Source organism: Magnolia sinica, chromosome 3 (genome assembly GCF_029962835.1).
Source record: "Magnolia sinica isolate HGM2019 chromosome 3, MsV1, whole genome shotgun sequence".
In the NCBI taxonomy this organism is placed as follows: domain Eukaryota; kingdom Viridiplantae; phylum Streptophyta; class Magnoliopsida; order Magnoliales; family Magnoliaceae; genus Magnolia; species Magnolia sinica.
In genome coordinates, this window is record NC_080575.1 from 779618 (window position 1) to 805869 (window position 26252).

General features: G+C 38.5%; 1 protein-coding gene across 14 annotated transcripts in view; it reads right to left on the bottom strand.

Annotated features, from left to right (window-relative positions):
- The window catches only part of LOC131239206 (transportin MOS14), a 57996-nt gene extending 38860 nt beyond the window's left edge, over positions 1-19136 (bottom strand). For 2 of the 14 annotated variants that reach the window (XM_058236793.1, XM_058236789.1), the window contains exons 1-11: positions 18697-19132; positions 17507-17605; positions 16377-16601; positions 16033-16152; positions 14656-14739; positions 14510-14569; positions 13917-14045; positions 13667-13728; positions 13419-13475; positions 7985-8108; positions 2999-3133 (exon numbers count right to left, since the gene is read on the bottom strand). In XM_058236793.1, the coding sequence (XP_058092776.1) occupies positions 2999-3133; positions 7985-8108; positions 13419-13475; positions 13667-13728; positions 13917-14045; positions 14510-14569; positions 14656-14739; positions 16033-16152; positions 16377-16601; positions 17507-17605; positions 18697-18900 (1299 nt within the window). In that variant the 5' untranslated portion in view covers positions 18901-19132. Of the gene's footprint in view, positions 1-2998; positions 3134-7984; positions 8109-13418; positions 13476-13666; positions 13729-13916; positions 14046-14509; positions 14570-14655; positions 14829-16032; positions 16153-16376; positions 16602-17506; positions 17606-18696 lie in introns of those variants that run through there. The other 12 variants (XR_009168086.1, XM_058236790.1, XM_058236792.1 and 9 more) reach the window with 12 other exon arrangements.
- Positions 19137-26252: the final 7116 nt, after the last annotated feature.

The following is a 26252-nucleotide window of genomic DNA, read 5'->3' on the forward strand; positions in this document are numbered from 1 at the left end:
CACCTATTCAGTGTTGACCCCCTTAATTTCAACGCCACAAAGCATAACTCGAAGTGATTTTACAATGCTCTCCACCAATTGTGAAAGGCATTAGGGTCCATATTGCCCATGAAATCTTCATCTCTGCTGTCGTACTCTTGGTTGGGTATTCTAGATATGGGGTTGAATTGCCTCAGTATGTTTGGGATAAACATGACAAATAGTTGCTCGTGCTTGTGGTCCTTGCATAGGGTAGAGGGGCTATTGATACCCTGGGTAGGTCATGTGTTCATATCCATGAATCACATCATCCTTACTTGGAACCCAGATTGTCTCGGAAGATGACTCCCCACTCCATATGCTCTTCAGGTTTAAAATGTGGCTCAATAGAGTTTTCTTGCCATCCTTTTTGAGGGCTGACATCAAGCTATTTACCTTACCTTTTTGGTGTGATCCTTGACCATGACAGACTTTCACAGGCTTTTCTAGCTGTCATATCTGATTTCGCACTGTTGGATCACTTGGATCTATTATCAAATTTGACAAACTGTCTAGATCCAATGGTCATCGAGCTTGATTGTCAACGATGGTGGCACTGGTGGATTTATGATGATGATGATAGCTTCACAATGGGGTGCTTTGATGGCAATCCAGACACCAAAGTCTTGGATTTGGAGGTGGACACATGTAGCCCGCTTGTCATGTGAGTGTGGGTCACACATGTGCATGCATGGACTAGTGAGAAATGCAATATGGGCTAAAGTTATTGGCTTTATTGGCGGTGGACATGGTTATTATTAATTATTCATTATGTGGTTATGTTTTAAATCTAAAAAGTAGGGATATTTTAGTCATTACTCATTAGTCACTACACATTAAAGTTAGGGGTCATTTGGATGCTTGGAAACTTTTAAGCTATAAACACTTCACACTTGAAAAGAGTTTCATGTATAAACTGTTTACCTACTATCCTGTTTGGCTTTTTGAGTGGTAATGCTTACAAGTAAACAGTTTGTCATTGGCTAACCTGTAGAGTGTTTACAGTGCATTTATTGTGTATTCACATCACATAGAGTGTACGGCTGTAAATCCTGCCAAAATCTTCAAATTGCATAAAAAGGGCTTGACATTTCTTTTTCTACATCACATAAATGGGCACACATGTTGGAGAAATCAGATTGTACTGCACCCACTATAGTCGCCCCATGCACAATCTAGAAGGTTTTTAATGGTGGACGTCCCATCCCAACTGTTCCTTGTCGTGTGGGCCACCTGATGATCGATCGGCCTATTTTTTGGGGGTTGTAGGAGAGCATCAAGCAATGTAGATGGATAGATTGGATGGTATGTATGTTGTCTTTTCTAGTGAAAAGACTTTACCTGTAATATGAAACAAAGGTTTTTGCCTGAAAAAAGAAGAGTTTATCTGTACTGTGCTTAAAATTTGTAAACACTTAAGCAAATCTTGTCATCTAAACACATGCCTGTAAACCCTTTACAATCAAGGATTTTATAGGCATCCAAATGATCCCTTTAGTCAAAGGAGGAGGAATGTGTAAAGGGATATTCTTTTGGTTGTGTTTCTCTTGGAGGCTTTTTGCCAAAGACCTTTTAAGGGTTGAGACTATTAGGCTCCCGCCGCTCCTCTAGTCCATGCAAACTTTGATACTTCTAGAGGCTCCAAACACTCGTTTTTTCACATTCTTCCACTTTGGGACAAGTTTATTATTGTTGAAATTTCTATCTCATCCTTCCGTAATTGACATTTGATTTCCTTTTGAATCTTGCCTTCTTTTTTTTATGGATGCTTGGTGGTGGTTATTATTTGTCCAGGCTGATTTGGAGATCATATTTCTGGACCACAAGGCTTTGTTAATGGTCATTAGTTGCGTACCTAATAAGATTGAGATCAGTACATTATTTCTTGCTTCCGATGGTCAGATTCCATTAAAGATATCATAAAGAGGCCTTCGTAGAAAACATGATACAAAGGCCTCTTTCTTAGAGAAGGGATTCTTATTAATAGATTTGAGAATGCTTTAGTTGTAATTTTGGTGAACTTTGAGGGCATTGTGAAATGTGGGACACATGGCATGACTAGAGAAGTAAAAAGGGGAGTAATACTGCCACACAGGATGGAATAAGAAAATCAAAAGGACCAAATCGCAAGGAAATCGCCAAAAAAAAAAAAATTTGTTATCGTGGCAGTGGAAATTGAATTTCTATGGCCCCAAAACCAACTGAAATCTCAAGGAGTAGAAATCCATATCCACGCCTTCAAAAAATTTATAAAAAAAGGTGCAGAAATTGGATTTCATTCCCCCTTAAAATGCAAAATTAAATAATTGGAAAAAAAAAAAAAAAGGATAGGGCCCCCAGCCTTCCCACACTCGTTACCATTTTTAGGTTAATATTTTGGGGTTTTTTTAAGGGATTTTTAGTCAAAAAAGGGGTCCAGGATGGGGTTTTCCTAATTAAAGGTTAATCCCTACGAAAGTGGAAAGAGCAAGACCCTTTAGGTGATAAGGGCAATTTGCATTTAGGGTGTCTACAAGTCTTGAATTCTCTTACCTAAAGTAGGACTTCATAAAAGGCTATGTATAAACAGAAATACATATGAATGATTTTAGAGAAAGATGAAACATTTTTTGAATGAACTAAATTAGATTTCCTTGTTTCCAAAGACGGGATTCAAAGCCCTAGAGAGTGATTCTTCTAGAACCCATCGTTATGACACTTATGGCCTTCTGTAGAGCACCTCCGCATGATTAGTTCTATTTTCATTTTCTTTTCTTCATCTCTAGCTGATTATCGAGTCAATTCATGAAAGATCTGAGGAATCTAGAGATGGATTCATGACACATTATTTTATCTGGTGGCAGCAAATCTTATGCATATGTAATGTGTTATAACTTATAAGATAAAATCATCATTCACGAAACCTACAGCACAAAGTTAACTCCAAACAAATGTAAATATTCTACTTGCCATCAAAGAAGCAGTTTGAAGAATGGTGCACCTTCTGAACAAATGTATTGGATCCCAAAAGCTGACAAATGTCTACTAAAATCTCCTCCAAATTCATCCTAAAATGTGAAAGACCGTCAGGCATGTCGAGAGTTCCATCATCACCATCATAAGTAGAATCATCAACCTATCAAGAACAATGAGGGAGGTGATGTATATGCAAGAACGTAAACAGTTGTTATCTTCTTTTTTTTTTCGAAGGATAAAATAGTGGTAATTATCAAAAGACTAAATATCAATGTTTACATAAACAGATGAATGTCCCAAATTAGTTGAGATAAGCCTTAGAAGAAGATGATGATGCAAACAGATGAATGTCAACGCAAACCACAGTATACACGTCCCCACTTATCATATTTTGCTCATCATAATTTCACAAAACAAACACTCACAAAATGATTATATGCAGATAAAAAATTGATGTTTATATATCTAGAAGAATGAGAACCCAGACAACAGTAGACACTTCTCCAGGCATCTTATTTTGCTTGTCATAATTTTATGAACTAAATACTAGAAAATTATAACATGCAGATATAGTGCACTTCGTTATTTAATTCTCAAGTTCTTGTTGACATAAATCTGAGAATTGGTTTTTCTCAAAACTCATATTCAAGACATGAGCAACTGCAGCAGACGTTCACATGGTGCTTCGGCCACCTCTATATCCACTATACACAGAATCATCTCATCCTCATAGCCTTTCTCCCAGTAATTTGGGCTTAAATGAAAATACCATTTAATGAACGAGAAATGAATGAGAAATCCTTACACTGCAAAGAAGTTAGAATCAATAGCGCGAGGATGCCATTATACCAATAGAAAATTTCAATCAACATGGCAAATTTGTTTGAATCATAATGCAAAATTATACACTATGATCCTTAATCATCACCGTCATCGTCATCATAGCCCTGACCATCTATTTAGATTGGTGATGTGAATCATTTTTTGCCGAATATTTAAAATAGAAATTATCACGATTCCTTGCTAACAGTTTACAATAGGCTGTCTTTACCCAGGCTTATAATAAACAGAACTTTCTACAAGATGATCCTTCTAATGCATGCACCACAATGGTGGGACCTTGCCAATGAGATCTTTCCTTCTTGTTGGGCGAGGAAGGTGCCTGAGAATCTACTTACTAGCTGTATGCCACTTAAATAGAGAGAGCGTCCTTCTCCAATTTGACAAGGAGTTAAATATTCTAACATATTTCATTATTTTAGAAAGGCTTGTTCCAAAGAATATGGCAAACTTCAATGTTGGATTCCATTGATTAAGGCAGCAGCATTTATAAATTTCAGAAAATGACTCCACAAAAAAATAAAAAATAGAAGTAAAGAAAAAGGCGGCAGCATTTATTATTAGCAGATTTGAACCTGAGTAACATCTGTCTAGCTGTAGCAAGATAATGAAGAGGCATAAATACAACAAATACCTCAAATAGCTTATAGCCTTTCTTTCAGGAGAAAAGAAACCACAAATAGTAGTTGAGATATAAAACCCATTCACCAACTCCTTTGATGAACCTAAGACCAGATAGCAAGGCTTTCACTTTTCAGCAAGTCAGACTATTGTAGCTTATCGATGCAAACACTGACCACAAGCTTAAAGGATCAACAAAGTCTCATCCTTCATTAACAATGTTTAAATAGCCAACGGCATGCAAGCAATCACTCAGCAATGATACCACCCGCCAGGAATGAGTACCTATCCCTTACAGGAATTGAACCAATGTCTCAACGTGAAAATACAATGTCCTGGCTTAGCAGTCACTCTAAAGTGTGTAGTGTAGGCTACGTTGTGTGTAGTGTAAGCCACACAGTATTTTAATTAAAATAACAAGCTAAATATGGTAAATCGTAAAAATAACAAAAAATATTTTAAAAAGGCGCAGAAAAAAAGTGCTTGCTTTTTCAAGAAAAAGATGTTCAAAACAAGTTATCAAAAGTCAGCCCACTTCTTCATGTCTAAACTAACCTTTCTAAGCAAACTATGTTAACATCAACAAATAACTAAACATGAAGAAGCCATGTAACTGATTGTCTGGGGCCCATTATGTATGTGATGCAGGACAATTAACAACTTACTCTAAAAGCTCGAACTGATAGAGCATGACGAATTAATGCCTTTATCTCATAGCCCAGGCCCCACATCCATGGGTTAGGTCCTCGGCCGAACCCTCCTCTTGGGCCCCAAATCACTTGGGTTCCACCCCCTCATGGGCCCCAAATCACATGGGTTCCGCCTCACACGAGCCACCCGCCTCACACGGGCCACCAACCATGAGTGTGCTCTCGCACCCCACAGGCCACCACACTCGAGCCCGGGTTTAGCGGGTCCAGGTATACTCATACACAAACAAATCAAGCCCTGAGTCCTATCAATTCAGGTCCCACCAAATCTGGTTACCATCTTTGGTGTCCCAGATTTGGATACCGTGGGACACGAGTTTCACCAGGAACCCGTTGGGGCAAACAACACCATGTTAGCTATGATTTTGGCAACATGGGTCATTCATCATGGGACCCATCAATTGGACCATCCTCATTGTGATATCATCCTAGCACATTTCATGTGAAATGCTTGTTGGTCCTTTCTGCCTCCAACGTTGCCTTCATGTGGTGATTGCACGCTGCAACCTTTTTTTTGGGGGTAGAAGCCAACTTTGAATGACCGAAGAGCTTGAAAAGGGTACAGTGATACCGGGTAGTGGGTTTATACTACATCCTTAGAATGATCCGAATTGTTCATGTTCTCATTACCACCACATAGAAGCTATAGTTCTTTATTGATGATCCCGAGCTTCAAATCTTGGATTTGAATGTGAGATTAAATATTCATCTTCATGAACAACCATGAATCACTTCAATGAATGCTTCTTAAGATGGCATGTATAGTATAGAGTCTAGGACATGAACAGTTCATATCATCATTTAAGATACAAATAGGCGGTGGAAACCTACCACCATGGTACAATGGCACCGTGCACTATGAAAACCCATGACCGAATGACACTGGGAGGGATATTTGATGAATTAAATGGATTTCCTCCTACTAAAACATTTATTGTGGCATTAACTAGACCCTCCTAATACATCATGGCATTAATTATCTCTTCTTCAAAACGTTCAGATACTCATGCCATTATCATCACATTACAAAAGCCATTATAACATAGCATTAAATGTATTTAATACTATATATAGTAGGGCACCCATCAAGTACCTGATACCCGACCCAATTGGACCCACTTCCTAAATAGTTGTGATGTTAGAACCGAACCCAACCCGGTTTTTAAATCGATTCTTAAAATTGGACCCAACGCTGTTCTAACCAGGTCTCCTCAGGTATCCACTGACAACCCTAACACCATCCAGCCTGCACATCAAGCAAGCCCAATTGTGATGATGGGATACCCCAAAACTCAGGCCTCTATGCAATCATCGGGTGGGCACACAATAGAAAACAATGAAGAGTCACCTCAAAACCCCCACTGTAGAGTGGTGGTCCCCATGATGGTTGGATCTACCCTACTGGGTTGGACAGGCGAATAACAGGCCACACCATTAAAAACAACGGACAGCCACCATAGAAAATCAAGCCTATCCAATCATCATGGGGGTCATATCCTAGAAAACAGTGCACAGCCAACCAAAAACCACCGTTGTAGCGTGGTGACCCACATTATGGACTAGTCAACTTGAATGTCATGCCATACACACCATGGTAGGACCCACACAACAAAGTTTGTAGAACAAGTTTATTCTACAATGTTGCATAGGAACCAGCCTTCCAAAAAAAAAAAAAAAAGCACTAACTCTACATCCAAATGAAATATAACTCATTAACAAAGAGTAATGGTAAGAATGTACCTCTCTTCAGCTTTAAGTGAATTAAACAATAAAATCTCCAACAATACAGTCGTATGAACAAGAAACGGGGGAAAATCAATCTTCTCCTTCATATAGGCTCCACTGCTCCCAAAATTTTAGCCAATAGATCTTCTCATAGCACCGATGGATTGGATAAATTTTCATCTTCAGTCATTGTGTGGATTAAGAAAATAGAATAAGGGTCTTGGAAAGAGGGAATAGAGCTTTCGATCAAATAAAAGGGAATAGGGCATCCAATTTTGAATGAGTGAAATCGTACTCTATTAGTTTTATGTTATAGCCTACAATAATATTTTTACATGATTACATCACAATAATAGTTTTACATGATTACATCATCTGACAATGGTTGCAATTTTTCAACCGTGCACTTTGCATAGTTGTACAGCTGGTCACTATTGCCTGATGCATGTGATTCTAGAGATCTGCTCCATCCAAACAATAGGAACCACCATTTGGACGGTCTGGATAATTGTACATCAGTGCCATGTGTGACAATGAGTCACTACCATTTTTCAAGTTCTGCTTAACATAGAAGTTAATTTTTAAGCTTTCAAACACACCACCACTGTAGGGCATGCTACATAGCATATGGTGTACACTACAACCAAAATGCATATGGTAATGCAATAGACAGCAAAATAAAAAATAAAAAAGGTTTATATCCGAACAGTTCCCTTCTGAATTCTTAAACAACCAAGCCAATCATTATTCATTAGGAAGAATAATCCAAGAAGTCATCTACTTGTCCTACTGTTGCACAAAGGTTAATTTCCAAATACATAAGAATCAGCATAAGATTATGAAACTATGTGAATATGGTTGTTAATGCAGAGAAATTAGTAAAATGTCGTGGAGACTTTCACAAAATCAGCTACTGCTAGATCTACATGCATATGTGATTATCTACAGGAACAGTTCACTTGTAGAAAAATCACCCAAGCAGAAACGTCTAAAAGCAACATGAGTTAAGCATGCGAAACAATGCACCCATGCTTCTCAAAACTGGAAAACAACAAAACAAATGATGAAATAATTGGGAAAAAAAAAAATTGACACAATGGTAACACAAGTAGTACCTGAGCACGTATCAGAAGAGCGTCTAGTAACGCTGATAGTACAGGAAAAAACATTTCTTCCACAATCTTCTTATAGTTCGCCTTTTCTGAAACTAGGCCAATAAGACGGCTTGCTAAACTACACCTGGAGAATAAAGATTGAGGTGGAGAATGTAATTATTATGCTCTTCTATTAGATCAATGGTACATATAGCTCTAACTATCAGTACGTATATCTCAAACATAACATAGCAAAGGACGCATGATACCAAAAATAATATCAAAAGACCCTATGAAAGTTAAAATAATATGAATTGGAACCAGTGATCAGATATAAGCTTCAACCATACAAGCACTTTCTAACATATGTATGCTCCAAGAATACCTTGAGAAATATGATGTCTTCAGCTATTTAACAAGCACCTGGCACTTTGGCAATGTGTTGACTTAGCTCATATAAAAATTAACTTTTATGTTTAATTATTTTTCTTTTCTTTTTTCTCTCGGGTACTTTATAAACATAAATTAGTGTGTATAGGTTTGTTATCATAACTATTTGTCTATTACAGTTTTTACATATAAATAATCACAGACTACTAAAATGTGATATTTCATTATTTAAGATATTTGTGCAGACACTAGTGAAAAAGGAAATTTACTTTTAAAAGCCGTCTCCCTACACCCCACATCCATGACTGACAGCGGCATAGTATTTAAGCAAGTTTTCACCATAGAAAACAGTACAAAACTCTCCAAAAAGGTAGAAAAATAACTGTAAATATCATGGCATTGAGAAAGAGAAGAAAGGAAATGAACGGAAGAAAGAGGAAAGGGGAAGTGCATTACCCTAGCCACATGCCCACAGTCCTCATTTTATTAATAAGAAATCATAATGACCAAATATTGCCCCCAATAATACAGTAAGCTCATGTACAGTGTCGACCATATGGTATATAGCATACTATAATGGAGACAAATATAGAGGGCACATTCTTGCACATCAATCTAATGGACCATATAGATGTACAGCCCACAACACTAGGTCATACAACCATACTGTCCACTGTCAAATAACCACTTGCTCTAAAAGCTCGAGCCATTAGAGGATGGCATATCAATGTATATCAAGGGACTTTAACACTCCCCCGCATGTGCGGGGTGGAGCTCCGCACAGGAACAAACTAAGCTAGGGTGGAGGGACACTCACACCGTAAACAGGCCGGGTTTGATTTCCCGGTCCACAGGCCAGAATTGATTTTCCTGGCCCCCCGTGGGAGAATATATTACAAAGGCATTTTTGTTGCCCCCAGTATTCGAACACGTGACCTTCCACTTTGATACCATGTCAAATAACCACTTGCTCTAAAAGCTCAAGCCATTAGAGGACGGCATATCAAGGGACTTTAACACCCATAATGCATTAACTTTAGCACCACCCCCTTGTGAGTAGATATCATCAGCATACAACTTGGAACAAAATCCCCCAAATTGACTACGATCGAGTATTAGTGAACATAGCTGCAAGTTGATCTTGAGAGTTCATGTGGAGTAGAAATTTCATGATTGGAGACCTCATGGATGGAGCAGCAGTCGACCTCAAAATATTTGGTTTTTTTCATGAAACAAAGAAACTATTGGTGATATCAATGCGAGGCCACCTAGTTGACACAATACAATTGCATTGGTTGATCCACTGTGAATCTCATCTCTTGTAACAAAGTCCCTACCCTAACTCTAGAGAATGTTAGTCTTAAGTGTGTGTGTGTGTTAAGTGGCTCTTTTAATGTAAGTGCATGTGCACTCTTTCTCCTTCTCCTACAATGTACTATATGTTCTATTCTAATAAAACATTGTGTGTGAGGGCATGTTGCATATACACAACATTTTCCCCAAACTCCCTTCCTCTCTTTTCTTCTCTCTCACTCTTCTCCACACCCTAGTCATCAAATCATCTCCTACTCTAACTACACAAGCTCACAAGCAGAGTGAGCAATGGTCTTGTACTATGCTTCTACACTAGACCGAGTCACAACATTAAAGAAGAAAAATAAAATCTTGTGAGGGACGATAGCACATAACTTACAAAAGCAGTGTGGCACCAACCCAAATCACACATTGTGTACAGGTCAAACGCCCAACCCAAATATGCATATGGGCCAACTCAGATCACACATTCTACTCAAATTCACATCTCTTGCCCAAATCATGCTTCAATATCTACACATGGCCTGCCCACACTACATGCCCAAACAAGATCACACGCTTCCAATGCAAATAACTAATTGGGTTTCTGCACACAAAAGATACATATTTGGTGGAATCTTGTTTTCTGCTGTGGAAAAAGAAATGTATTCAGCAGAGATGTGATGTGACGTCTTTCATTCTTTGCAGAAAATAAAAAATCAGTTACAGAAATCGATTTCCCTTTCCACACTTTTCCACAAACAAGAGTCATTTCCTTTTACTATAAAAAAAAAAAAAAAGCTAATAATCCTCATCAATGTTGTCAAAATCGTTATCGTATTTGCAAATCCTAATAGGAGTTTAATCGTATGAAATCGCAAGTCGTATTGTAAATCGTAAGATTTTTTTATTTACAATATATATATATATATATATTTATATATATATATATATATATATATATATATATATATATATATATAAGACATGAAAAGATATAAGTAAATTAAATATTAAAAAAAGAAAAAAAAAATCCACTTACCATCAACATGAACCGAAAAAGTAATGCATATCATGATATTATCAATGAAAAAATGTATATGGTATACATATCATGATAGCGAAGGATTCTTGTCTTTTCCTTCCTTTTTTCTCTGTTGTTGTCTTTCGAATAATTTATCTTTAAAAAATACAAAAGTCCTTTAAAAAATATGTTCTTTTGTACCCTTCTATAGTGTAAAATCATGTTAGAAAAAATGGCATTCGATTCCATTGTGAATAAAAGGATATCTTAATTTCTTTGTTTTGGGTTTTTGAATATCAAAATCTCCTCTCTCTCTCTCTCTCTCTCTCTCTCTCTCTCTCTCTCTCTACAAAAGAAAATAATAATAAAGAAAATAATAATAATAATTTTAACAAGGGAGAGCCTTTTTCATATTTTATGAGCAAAAGGGTACAGAGAAAAAGAAAAAATATATATTTTTTGAATAAAAAATGTTTTGAAAGCATTTTTTTAGCCCATTTATGCAACCTACAATTATCTTGCAATTAGCACGACAATCGCACGATTATTTAGGATTTATGATTCAGGTGTACAATTCAAATCATACACCTATATGATACGATATGAACCATACAATTCATATCGTGAATTGTACGATTTTGATAACATTGATCCTCATTTCTGCTTCTTCTTTTTCAAGATACTGCTCTCACATTTTGACCATTGATCTTTCCACTTTCCATGAAAATCACATGGGCTAGAACAAACATGTTGAGTTGGATTCTTTGAGTGAGAGAGAGATAGAGAGAGAGAGGAGAAAACTGTGGAAGAAAGAGAACTAATGAAATCTGGACCAACAAGCAATCCCATACTATGTAGAAATCACGGCATAGATAAAGAGTAGATGAAGGAAAAGGGAGAAAAGGACAAGAGAATAAAAGAGGAATGGGAAAGTAGGTTACCATAGTCACACCACTCCTCCCCATTTTATTAATAAAAAAATCATAATGATGAGAATATTGAGGAGTTGAAGACCTTTCACATGTGATTGGACATATAGAAGACCCCACTTAGGGAAGACACATGTGAAGGAAGATTGGAGAAAGAGGACCGAGCGCCCAAACTTTCCCATACTTATGTTATTTGCACGTTTTTTGACTTAGTTAGCGGTCTTTTAGTAATCTTATATCTTTATTTGCTTATCCTAGGGGTATTTTAGTAATTTTATGTCTTTATGTGCTTATTTAAGTGGGGTAAAGCCCTAAACACGAATTTCAACTATTGATGAATGAAAAGCAAACCCTTTGGTTGCCTCCTTCCTCTCTTCTCTCTAATGGTGCTTCTTCTCTCCCCTTGATAATTTTAGATCATTTATTCCTTTTATTTCCGCTGTTTAATTATCTCCATGAGCATGCATCATAATTAGGGCTGTCCTGCGTCAATTTTATTAATAAAAAAATCATAATGACCAAATTGCCTCCTCCCCATTTGATCAATAAAAATTCAAAATGACCGAATTGCCTCCTCCCCATTTTATTAATAAAAAATTCATAATGACCAAATTGCCCCAATAATACAAATAAGCTCATGAAAATTGGATCGTATGGTACACACTTGTGTGTTGTAATGGACACAAGCGCATCAGACACATGCACACCGACTAAAAAGATATCATAAACTATAAAAACTGCAAATAAGTCCTTTTTTAAGACCTTGTGTAGTTAATACCACTGAATATCGGAGATATCGGCCGATATATCCCACGATATATCTTGTATCCCACCAGTGTGATACGAAACGCACGAGTAGTGCGATATATCCCACATGTTCGATCTATTGAGCATTTTTTAATTTCGATGCTCTTATTTTCTGTATATCATGTTAAATTAGTGTCAAATTGTTACAAATTCATGATTTTTCATGTTCTGCATGAAAAATCATGGATTGGGAGCTTCGATTTCAAGATTTGGAGGAGATGGGCTAAGTCGCGAAAAATTGAAAAAAAAAAATCAAAATTTCCCAATTTCTCGCAAATTGTTTGCAATATTTGTGTTCGAACGTCAAATCAAACATGTCTGTAACCTAATCTAGTGATTCTTCTTTTGCTTTTGAATGTATTGCTTGTGTTTCCACACGTCTTTTTACATTAATAAATTATATGAATAGACATTGAATATACTTGCATCAATTTAGTTAGATAACGCATAGATTAGGACCCCATACAAAGAAAACCTATTATGTGTACTTTTTTTTTGTAATGTTTAGATTTATAAGTATGTATTGATGTCTTTTTTAACAATCACCAAAATTTCATTGAAAAATTCAACCAATTTTCCAATGTTTCCCCATGTTTCCAACAACAGCGATACATTACACGATACAACCGATATATCCCATGCGATAACCGATATGTATCCGTTTCCCAAGAATGCGATACATAACGCGATACCAATATTTCGAACATTGGACTTAATACAATTCAATAAAAGTAGGTATTATAAAAGAAGAAAATTGAACAAGGCAACACCTACAAATTACCTTTGGCTAAACTAATAGAATTCAATAAAAATGGGTATTATAAAAGAAGGAAATTGAACAAGGCAACAACTACAAATTACCTTTGGTTAAACTGCAAGGATTATGTATATTTAAGGAAAATCACCAAATGGAATTGTGGTATACATTATTTGAAATTGCATAAATTTTCTAAGCCCAATTTTAAATCTAATACAGCTAATATATTGAGAACACTCAAAGCGAGTTTAATACCAAAATTGCAATGTTGAGTCCGCAATCTCCCAGTCCACGCTTGGAAAAGCTACACAACTGTCATGGCATAAACATAAATGCTCAGTATATAGGCAGTTGCAATGGAGTATAAATACAGCCAGCATATCTAGCATAAAACAGTGGTGGTTTTAGAACACTGATAAGGAAAATCATGGCTCCATGCTGCACCCTGGAACATCTACAGAACTAAATCTGAGTTTCTCAAACATATAGAATTTAGATACCACCTTAAAAGTGCATCTGCAAGCACAAGTGCTTCTGTACTTGCTTGAGCAATCAAAGCTGGCGCCTAATTGAAGAACAAAAACAACATAGCTAAATAAATCATTTAGAGAACATTTCAGGAAACATAAATCTATATGGCTATTTTAAATATGTATAATCATAAGTACAAACTTCAGGTCCATCTTATCACTTACAACAAGTAGTCAAGCAAGTGGAAAATCTTGCACTCCAGAAAGAAGAGTAAACACTTACTGCTTGCCCAATTTCGGACATCAAGCATGCAAGACCACCAATTACTTGCTCATCGCTATTAGCAAGGGCAGGTAGAAGAAGTGCTTCTTTAAGAAACTGTACTCTGAACAACAAAACCTGGGGTACACCCTGCCGGAGAGATGGTTGTTAAAAGCACATAAAGAAATACAATTGTTGAAGTGCAAATCCATGCAAAATATCTCACCCCTCCAGAAAGACAATAAGATGCAGAAATAGGATGTGGTTGTTTTAACTGCAATTTTTCATCATATAACCAAAATGTTTCGAGTTCCAATCAACTGTACAGATTTTTAACACACTATAAAATAACACAAGCCGATGGACCATTCTAATTCACAGACAACTCTACCATGGCAAGAACGGCACGTCAAACGAGGAGTGTGTTATACAGAAAAATTAAAGGACATGAAACTGTTGAAATCTCAAACAAAAGATAACCATAGTCATCTTGTCAGCAGGAAAAAAAAAAAGGAAGCATAGATTGGGTGGTATTTTTTTTTTTAACCACCATAATTACATGTATCAGTATGTCAGTGTGTAAAGCATATAAGCAAGAACTGGCCCATCCATACCTCATACCGACTCACAAGCTCAGTGAGAACTTCAATGGCCAGATCAAATGAAGAGGAAACCTACGCCCATCCATACAGAAATGAATTGAGTGCATGAAGGAATGCAACATGAGCAGAACTGATTACATAAGATGGTGAAAACATACCTGCAAGGAGTTGAAGACAAAATTAAGAAGTGGGTGAGTTGGCAGTGAGGAGGGAGGAATCTCTGAGATGCAGCCAGCACGAACCTGAGATTCAGCTAAGCTTTCAGATGGCAACTTAGGAGTTCCAGTAAAAAGTGTAACATGATGGACGCGACGAACTTCTACACATGCCACTGGCACAAAACGTAACATTACTAGCCAGCGGTTGTCATGATCAGTCAGCATAGACATTCATGATAAAAAGTGGCATCAAAAAACCCAAAAACATTTATAAAGTCAACTTAGGTTTCAAGCATAGTTCAAAAACACGAGAACTAAATGTCCAGCTGGGTTGGCTCAATTCAAAGACTCAAATGAGTCCTTTCTTGACTCAATTTGATATTAATAATTGAATTAATAATATCTAAAGTAGTGATAAATATTTAAAATAATTATGTACACTAAAATATATAAAATTAGTTGAAATGAACAAATGTGCACCTTGTGATGCTGGTCATGGATGTTTGTTCATCCAAAGCAGTTAAGTTTTCGAACTTATCACCTTTACATGAAAAAGAACAGTCTACAAGGCGAGGGACTCGGTTCAAATTGTTGCAAGTCACATCGAGTCAACCCAGTCAGAAATTCGACACAACGAGTCTCATCGATGCGAGATGAAGTCACACTCACAATCAAGTTCCCCAGTCATTCAGCTCGCAATCTCATCGAAAACTTTGGTTTATCCATGGAGGGGCTAATATGCAGGCAGAAAAACTAGTTTGGAAACTAGCTTATGGTTCTGATCACTTGCAGTATGCATTTTTACTTTTTGTTTTTAGTGCATATTCAGATGATATTGAGATTGTAGAGAATGTGTATGTGTGCACGTCACGTTATTGTACTCCCTCTGGGCACCATAACTGTATTTAGGGTTAGTTTAGAGTGGTAAGACATAACTCTTGCAGTTGCACAAATCTTCCTTCTCTTCACTTCTCCCTTCCTGATTTTTGTTTTCTTTTTCCCCTTGCATAAGCTAACAGCCAATCCCACACACACATGCGAGCACAAGCGCATGCACACACACGCATTACCTACATAGATATTACTTTCTGACATTGGAAAAAACAAAGTTGTTAAACTTGTGTTTATTCTATGTTCAAATGCGGACACACTAAACTGAGACGGGTCAACTCCCGCACTAGTTCAGGCTGGAGCTTTGATGGTATCATCAAGAATTGTGCTCAATTAACCCATTAGAAAATATGATAAATTTCTACCCGTTTTTATGGTACTTTCTGCTATTGATTGAAGGAGCAAAAAAGAAAAATAAATAGTAACAACCTAGATCAGAAAACATCATTGTAACAAAATAGCAAAGTCTTCCAAAAAATATCTTACCCAACTCAGCAAACATCTCAATATTTTCCGACTCTTCTCATGAAGCTGAACACCATCCTCAGATCGTTGCTCAGATTGGTGCAGCAGGAATTCAAGAACAGTAGGAGTATGTGAAAGAAGCTGTTTGAGAATCAAAGGTTGCCTTATGAGTAGAAGAAATACATCCATCTATGAAGAACAAAATAAATATAGCAAGATGATCATGCAGCATCAGAATAAATATAACAAGATTATCATGCAGCATGCACAAGGGGAACAGAAAGGAACAGCCATGACTCTTCAAAAATAACTTAAAACAAAATCAAGAAAGAGTACTATAATAATGATTGTAAAAATTCTCAAACCTCTCGGCCATACTGGCATCTACGATCCGAACTGATGTTACAATCAGTATTTTGATCCTCAATGACTTCCTCTGGAAGAACAGTAAGCATCTCTAAAACAGCAATATTACCATTATCCTGGGTTCGCAGTCGGTCAAGACTAGAAAATAGCTGCTCAATGGGCTTCTTGTGTTCTACTGCACGAATGACAAGTGCTGATAATGCGAGACAGACTTGCGTTAAGAGCTGTTACATGTGGAAAAGAAGAGCTCAATCAATACCTCACGCACTTCATTCGGATTACACAAGAAGGAAATGCAAGTTAGGGCCCGAACTAGAAATCAACGAGGTTATCGGACAGTACTACAACAGAATCTTGAATCTTCTACTGTCTTGGGCTCGTGCAGATGAGATTTTGGGGTTTTCCATTGTGGCAATCAAGCAAAATTAGCGAGAAGAGTTGGGCTGCGAGTTTCCCTGAGTGAAGGTGATCTCTAGATGGAAACCCTCCCTCACCTACAGGATTCTTCAAAGTGAATTTTGATGGTTGCTCTCTCAGCCACCTGGGACTAGTGGGTGTGGAGTTTGGTTTGAGATGGCAAAGTGCTCATAACGACCAACATTTATGGCTCAATTGTGTTTCACGGCTCAAATTTTGCCGAAGCTTCAACATTTTATTTATTGTGAAATTGGCATAGGGCCACAATCAACTCCTTGCTATCATGGGGGGCTTGCTGATCTAGAGGATGAAATTATTGATGAGTGCGCTGGTCATCAAATTTATTTCATCCACTCTCAATTGGACGCAAATGAAGAGACGGATACCAAACTCAGGAGCAATTGGCTCAGGGTTCATGCTGATTACATGAGCCCCCATCCATAGTGGGTGTAGTCGATTTTGTAGCTCTGATGGGAATGGGTAGTGCTGCTTGTCAGGGGCTGGGTTGTTTATTTAGCCCCAGCACTTGTACCTTCCTGTTTTCTTGGGCTTTTGTTTCATGTTTTCTTGGGCCTCTCTACCCTTGTAGTTTGCCATGAAGAGAGAGAGAGAGAGAGAGAGAGAGAGTTTATCAATAAAGAACAAGAAAATATTGTGCCCACTTGTTTTGAACATTGCACAACAACAACATACGCTTGAAAGTATACATCACCTGTGGAGGACCCAAACTGAACCTTCTCGCAGCAAGAAGGAGAGCGTTAAGCAGAGCATCTTTAGTTCCCAACTGCAAGTAGTGTCCTTCATTTTGGATCTGTAGAGTGCCAGCAAATGATTATGACATATGTTCCAAAGAAGCTGCAGGTGGGGCATAGAACATCTAAAAGAGAACCAAAAAGTAACAAACCAGGTAGCTGAAAGGCTGGACGGATGTGTACATGAAGACTTAATGACCAGAAAACAATAAAACTAAATGGGAATGCGACTATGACATTCACTACTTGAGGTCCATGAATCACACACCAAAACATCTCTAATGCATAAGCAGCACTTGCCTGTAGTGATCGGTACCACTGGTTTAATGGGTCACCATGGATGGACCATGGCCCAAAAATCAAGGCAATTGGCCTATGTTAGCCATTCCATCAAGGCCCCATAGGACTGGGTAACCTTTAATATAAGAGTAGATCCTTTCCTTTCAACTATCCAAAGAGAAACAGTTACTGAATTTCCAAAAATGCCATGGGATAGCCTGACCAATAAAATAAAAATAAAAAACACTTCACAGACAAAAAAAAAAAACAATTATCTCCCAGAATTTTACAATAAAGAAAAAGAAAAGAAATTTGAAAAACCAAAAAGAAAGAAACTGCATGCATTGGCAAAAAAAAAAATTTGCCCTTAATAAAACCATTTCCTTTTATCTTTCAAAAAAAAAAAAAAAGTAAAACCATTTCCTCCCCTTTCAGATACCGGGATTCTCGAGTTTATCAAAATGCCACCACATGCAGGCAAAATTGGCAACAATGATGGAATTTACAAAAATGCCATTGGAAAATCTAACAGAAAAAACTACTTGCATGGGCAATGACTGCTAACTGCTTCCTTTCCTTTTTCTTGATATTAATAAGAGCAGTTTTTTTTCCCTTTCAGCTACCAATGGAGGAGAGGATTCATGAATTTACAAAACTGCCATTCGAGAACATAACAGAAACTGCTTCCAAATGAAAAAAGAAGGAAGTAGAAAGAAAGAAAAAGACGCTTCATCTATCAGCAGTAGAGAAACAGCAACACAAAAACCATTTGGAAAACGTCAGAGAAAAGGAAGGGGATTGCATGGGCAAAAATAGCGACGGATCAGAACGCGATGGTGGGAAATCGAGAAAGGGAATGGAGATTGCAGACCTTGCGTTTGAGGATCTGAGCCGCGAAGAACTCGACCTCGAGATCGATGGCGCGATCGGCTGTGAGGATGGAGGTGGCGACCTCCCAGGCCGCGTCGGTCTGCTGGAACTGGACGAGCCACTGATTCGCGGCGACTCGGTTGCACGACTCAGTGTCGTGGTTGAGGACGTGTACGGCCTGCGCGACCTGGTATTGGAGCTCCATCTTTTGTGAGGAGAAAAATGAAGTGCGAGAACCAGAGAGAGAGAGAAGGAGACTATCGAAAGGGAGACCGACGCCTAGAATTCATTTGGGGTTTTGGGCGGGGAAGATCGGACGGCTGAGGTTAGAACAGGTGGTGGTGGGGGGTTGAAGAGAGAGAGAGAGAGAGAGAGAGAGGACAGAGGGAGGAGAAAGAAAGGGCTCGGATGAAAGGGAAGTGCTTTGTGGGCGGCTAGTAGCTGCATTTTCTTGATCTACGGAGCTTAAATGCGCTGGCTTTTAAAATGCCCATACTGTTCAGTAAATATCTAGAATGCCATTCCGGCCAAAGATCGTGTCCACCTGTTCATTGGCTGAGACTGGAATCATCCACACCACCTGTTTTACTCAGCATGGCCAATGCCAAATATGTGGGCCCACCTTGTTTTATATGTGAAATCCAATCCGTTCATTAAGTGAGAAACTTTATTTTAACCGTACATGCAAAAAATCAGCCGCCTAAAAAAGTAGATAACATGGTGGGCCCATAAAGCTTGGGTGCGTGAAACAGCAGGTGGTACCATCTAATGGGCCAGACCATGCATCACAGTCCCAGTATGCTTTGGTAAACTCTATTGGGCCACCGTTAATATGCATGGCTTATCGACACCGTCCATCCATTTTTTTAACTAATTCCAGGAGTTGAGTCTGAAAATAAAGTAATCCAAAGCTCAAGTAGAACCACCATTCAAAATAATAGGGATAATGACATCCACTGTTAAAACCTTTGGATGACCTACAGTGATGTCTATTTATCATCCAACCTACTAATGAGATCACACAGATAACAAGGAGAAAACACAAAAATCAACTTGATCCAAAACCTTCGGATGGCCTACAGTGATGTTTATTTATCATCCAACCTACTAACGAGATCACACAGATAACAAGGAGAAAACACAAAAATCAACTTGATCAAAAACCTTCGTGGCCTTGTTAGGATTCCAATGATAGTTGTTCAATTCACCATTTCTTGTGGTATGGTTCACTTGAGCTTTAATATATTTCAATTTTAGGTACATATTTTAATATAAGCTAATAAATAGATGGACCGGTGGTTAAGACGCATAATTCATGTTGGGCCCGCATACCAACTTACCCGGCAGGTAATTCAATTGCGATGCAAAATGCATGAAACTCCTTAAAAGCACTGCGTGCTACTTGTTATAAATGCAAAGGCATAGGTAACATTTTATATGGATAAATACATCTCACCAGCATCACTTCCTTACACACAGGCATAAATTACAGTAGTAACAAAAGTCTCCCATAAGAGTAAAAGATAAGTTCTCCTAGTCAAAACATTATCATTGTGCAGCATTCAGCCTTAGGAATGTTAGTCAAATTCAATCTTGACCGTAAATTCAATCTTGACCGTTCATTTCTTCCATCGAGATGTAAAATGGTAAATGTGCAAGTAGAAAAGGCTGGCATGTGGCCCCCCATAATAAGCAAACCAACCTATAACCTCTTGTTGTTGGGTCGTGGGGCATGGTGGAGCTTGCCCTATTAGAGCCTTGGATCTCCCTTGAATAACTCTCATTGGAGCTACTCAGGATTGCCAGTGTCCCAGGAAGTGGCTCGAGGACTGGGGCCCACCTTGGAGATGGTCTTGCAGGTGGGCCTGCCCAACTAGTGGCTACACATGCATTGATGTGCACTGAATGCGAACGAGCTGTCGGTTGCTTTTTCTACACATACGCGTGTAATCCACGTGATGAGTGGACTGTCCTGATTTCTAGACCAGAGCAGGTCCCAGAGGCATACGGCCTGACCAATGGCTTGGATATCACATTCAGGACGGTGTAAAGCATACTTGCCAACCTAACGTGAGGTGGACCACCATCACAGGACAGGAAATTAGGCAGGTCCATTCACAAAACGAGAAGATCTTCTAAACCGTCCATTGATTGCATGTATAAGGCAATGCAGGTCTAAGTGAGTGGGCCATCCTGATTTTTGGTCCTGGTCGTGTCCGCAGAAGCATCACCTTTTCTCGCCTTATCTGTTCACTTTATTCCACGAGCGCACGTGCTAAAGCTTGCTCGCTTGTTTTCAATGTGGGGCCAGCAGACATGGATGGGGTATCACTTGTTCTTCTCTTTCTCTTGCTAAGAAAGGATAGGGGCTCTAGATGGCGACGGTGATGCGTGGATTTTATCCACATTGTCATCCCTTTTTCTATGTCATTTTAAGTTATGAGTTCAAAAACAAGGCAAACCTAAGGCTTGAATGAACCATGCCACAGTAAACAATGGCAGTGATGACACCGACTGTTGAAACCTACGTCGAGCCTATTGTAAAGGTTAATAGCCATCAAACCTAGTCATGAGGTCATATAGAGCTGGATGAATGAAAAACACAAATATGAGCTTCATTCAAAACTTATGTAGCCCTAAAAAGCTCTCAACAATAGGTGTTTAAATCTCACAGTGTGGTGTACTATAGCACGGAGTCTAACTCTTTCTTTGGCCAGTATTCTAAAATGATATAGAAAAATTGGTGGACAATGTGAATAAAACCCATAAATCACAGTGCCCTCTTACAGTTGGTTTTGTGTGCATCGGGCCTGCTTTGAGTTCCAAGAGTTCCTGAACCTTCATTTCGGGGATAGGTGAGTCCCGGATAGCCTAAGCCTTTTGTTTGGTTCATGTTGGGTGCAATGTCCTTGAAAGTTAAAAATATGTTTCCATATATCAACTAAGGAGAAAGAGTAATGGCCAATCACTACTCTAATAGATTAAAGAGGAAGTGAATTCACGGTTGAGTTGGTTATATCAGGAGTGGCATGGTAAGTGCTACTGTAAAAATAATAATAGTAAATCATTTAAGTATATATTGTTGGAGAATTGGCCCTAAAGAAGTACCTTAATTTGGATTAAAATAAATAAGAGAAAAATAATAATAATAATAATAATAAATCGTACAACTATAAAAACACTAACAAATTTTTTATAAGAAAAACTTTCCGTGAGAAAAAATCAGACTATAAAGTAATGATTAATCTACTATTTAAAAAAGACTAAGAATTAAAAGATCTTAAGCAAAAAATCATCTCTCTCCCCTCTTGCTCTTAAAATATTAAAAAAAATAACTCAAAATCGTAATTCAAATAAGCCTCGTTAGCATGTGAAATATGAGTCATGCAAGCTCATGCATCCTAATAATTTAGGTGTCACAATTTAAACAGGTACTAAATACAATCACTTTCAAACATGCTCTATTTTGGCCTTATATTCGACAATAGCACGTGTTCCAATTAAATCCCACTATGTCCAGTAGCTAGGGATATGACCCACCACCAGTCTCAAATCGTCTACAACTCCTACTTTGCGTGTGTGACCACCATATCGTATATGGAAAGTCCACTCCATGCATTAGGTTCTCTCTTGTGTACGGCTTTCAAGACAAAAGTGGCTAAATCCATGGCTCCGGTGGGCCACATTTGATGGAATGACAAACATAGGTTTGTGTATGGGCCATTATGATGTGTATCTTTCCTCAAGCACATTGATTAAAGTTGAATCTTGAGCCATTAATCAAGTTGAATACACCAACATGAAAAAAGCAGTATCATCCATCACTTAGGCAGACCACATAAGCACTTTTTATCAGGCTGATCTTTTGCATGTCGTGTAAATAACGGCTGCTGAAACGGAGGAGGTGTATTTTACATGTAAAACATGGTGCGCCCTATGTATCTTGGGCGCATAAATAAGGTGCTGCGGACCGGAAACGGATTGGCTACTCCCCCCTACGCTGGCCAATGGCTGGTGGTCGGTGGTGCTCGGTGGGACCTGAGATTTATATCCCCTCGTTTTTGGGATAATGCCATAAAATGATATGTAAAAATGGATGAATGGAACGGATGAAACACATACATCATGGTGGGCCCACGGAGCCCCGACGATCAGCCACGGGGCTGATGGCAGGGGCAGTGGGCAATCCGTTTCCCTGCAGACTATTCCCCGTCCGTACAAAACAAATGCCTGGATTGGTCAGTACTCTGCACGCATGTACGATGGTCTTTCCTGCCAGCATGACACCCTTTTAGGGAAACAATGCCATGAAAAAAAGGGGCCCCACCATGAATATCATCTTTCTGAAAATCAGGCCCATCCAGTCACTGTCAGGGTCGAGCCTGTGTGCCAAGGCAGACTGTGTTGTCCATGGATTCCAATAACATGGCCTCTATATGAATAGGTCTTGCCTCTTATTGTATTTGCTCATTAGGTGGGACACATGCATGATGAATGGATATTATGTCATTGAAATGGCATATTAGGATGAAATGTCACAAAAGGCGTTTTCAAGGTATACTTGTGGCGCACCTAACAATGGACCATCAGAAGTCCGGGCATTTACGATGGGTCCACCTTGTAAATGGCCCATTCAATGGTCCAAAGGAAATGACAATCTAGAAATAAAATAAATAAATTTACTCGCAATATTCAAGTTAAACATGGACCACCAAATAAGCGGACATGTTAGATTTTGAGATAAGATCTATTCTCATTGGGCCATACCAATTCAGTGGCCCAATCTTGAGGTTGGCCCTATGTTTGCGGGGGCATTCGCAAACAAATGATAAATGTGAAGACTTTTGACACCTTGTATTTGAGTGTATTCATATGCAACCACTTGATGGGTACACGGTGTATTCAGGGGTAAATGAAATTTAGAGGTATTTCAAACACACATTTTAGATGTGTTTCCAAATCCTAGGTTTCTATGGAAATCATGAGTCTTTTAAGCTACCTTTTCAAATGCAGTAGAGCCGTATATGTGAAGTAGAGTCGCTAGTCTGCTAATTTACTGAACATGACATAATGATGATACATAAAAACAATCTTATAATCGGCTGCAACACTAAAATCGCATCAATTGAATGATTTGAACTATTCAGTAAGTGATTTAAATGGACGGTTAGAAAAACATTAGTGAGCCACTCATTTATGATCCCTATGCTTGTAGCCATGTAAGGTACACAATTTCTTCATTTTTTTGCCAAAGTATATATTTTAATGAGCTTATTACAAATAATTTGTCAAATATCACGCATACACAATCTAGTTTGAAATATGAAAGCTGATTTAGTTAATCAAATTCAATACCAATAAATATATTACAGTATCCTACTGCATTCATATCATAAGCTCCCAGTTGAAATGCTTAGATTCGAGTGCACTCCAATTGCTACTTCCAACCGTAGCCTAGAATTCAAAATCACCTTGATTCTAGTGTAGATGAAGGGTGGAATCCATTGCATTCTTAAATATAGGCTCCCAAATTGCCTGGGATTTGTTTTGTGAGGTTACAATTTTAGATTTCCATCCAATGCATGTTCACCTCAATCTACACCCATCACATGGCAAAATTTCCCACCTGTATATAGAAAATTATATATGCATAAATGAATTCAACATTTATTATTGATGTTAAGATCTTCAATTTTACATGCAAGGGCCTATTTGGATGCCACCGGCGAGTAACTTTTAAATTCATGTTGAGTTACTAAGTTTGGGTTAGTAAGCTCCATTGTAAATTAAGAGTGACTTATACGATGAAAATTATGCATTCACCTAATTTTTTATTATTGTTTTTTTACTTACTTTTTTTTAAACCTCCCCTCAAGTAACTTTTAAATTTACCTTATGATACTAAGTTTAGGTTGGCAAGCTCCATTGTAAAAGTGACCTATATGACGAAAATTCTGTATTAAGGTAAAATTTTATTACTGCTTTTTTACCCCCCTTTCTCATCTCTCCATGTGATGGGTGTCCATGTTAGAGGAGGTCCTATGTTGAGGGTGGGCCCGCACAATAGATGGTTCACTTCAAAAGTGGGCCCCATACAGTGGATGACCCATAATAACATGGGCCCACATAATAGATAGTCCACATCAAAGGTCACCCTAATGATCAATGGCCCACATCAAAAGGTGAGCCCTGCATGATAGATGATCCACATGAAAGGTGGGCTCTACGTGATGGACGTCCAAGGTGAGCCCCATACAATGGATGGTCCACATCAAAGGTTGGATCCTAATGACGAATGGCCCACGTCCAAGGTAGGTCCTGCACAATGGACGACCCACATTGAATGTGGGGCCCACACAACAAATGATCCACATCAAAGGTGGGCTCCACACGGGGGACAATGGATATTGAAAGTGGGCCCCACATAATGGGCAACCCACGTCATAGGTTAACTCCCAGTGATGAATGTCTTACATCCAAGGTGAGCCCCACATGATGAATGACCCAAGTCAAAGGTGGGCCCACACAATGGTCAGTCCAAATGAAAAGGCAAGCTCCACGCGATGGGCGATGAATATTTAAGGTAGGCCCCACATGATGGATAATTTATTTTGATGGTAGCCCCCAAATGATAAATGGCCTACATCAAAGTGGGCCTCATATAATGGACAGTTCATGCCAAAAGTGCTGATGGTGAATATGAATGATCCACATCCAAAATGGGCATGGACGACTTGCATCCAAGGTAGACCCAATATAAAAAACTATTTACATTAAAGGTTGGGCCACATGATAGACCGTTGATATTGAGGGTCGACATAATATAATTAAGAGATAAGTACTCATTTGATGACGAAAACTAAATATATGTTTATACTTTCTTGCAGGTAAGTAGCTGTTTAACATGCCTCTCATGTAAGATAACCAATGATCCAACCACATTGGGCTGGCCGAATGAGTGGGCTTGACCTTATCCGCTCTAGCTCCAATTCTAATGGAGGAACATGGTCTGATTTTTGTGCTGACAATAATCGACCGGACTCGTGCTTGCATTTGCCACACATGTGGGTCCATTTGGATGGTGGGTTCATCCGTGCCCGATTTTGCATTGGGCTTAGCTTGGGCCCTGTTCACAGCTCATGAGCTTGACCTATACATTACGAGACCAAGACCGGCCAACCTATTCGTGGCCCTCATTCATACCATTTCCCCCTCTAGGTGCGCTTATGTGGTACCCGTACCACCACAATAACATATGGTGGTACTGGGCTTCCGTGGAACCTACTTCAACCTTTCTTTACATCCACTCCGTCCATTAGATGAAGTCTTTGATGTTAGGCCATGGTGCCAAAATTCGGTTAGGAGATTGGCAACAGAGGGAACAGTTGGGAGATGATGCTCAACAAATAAAAACTTCTCTGCTATTTTTGAGCCTCGCCATGCCGTTTATATTACATCGAATCTGTTCATCAGGCGATCCATAATAGGATGAAGGAAAAAATATAAATCATATCATTTAGAAACCTATGTGGACTACACCAAGTGATTTTAGAGGTC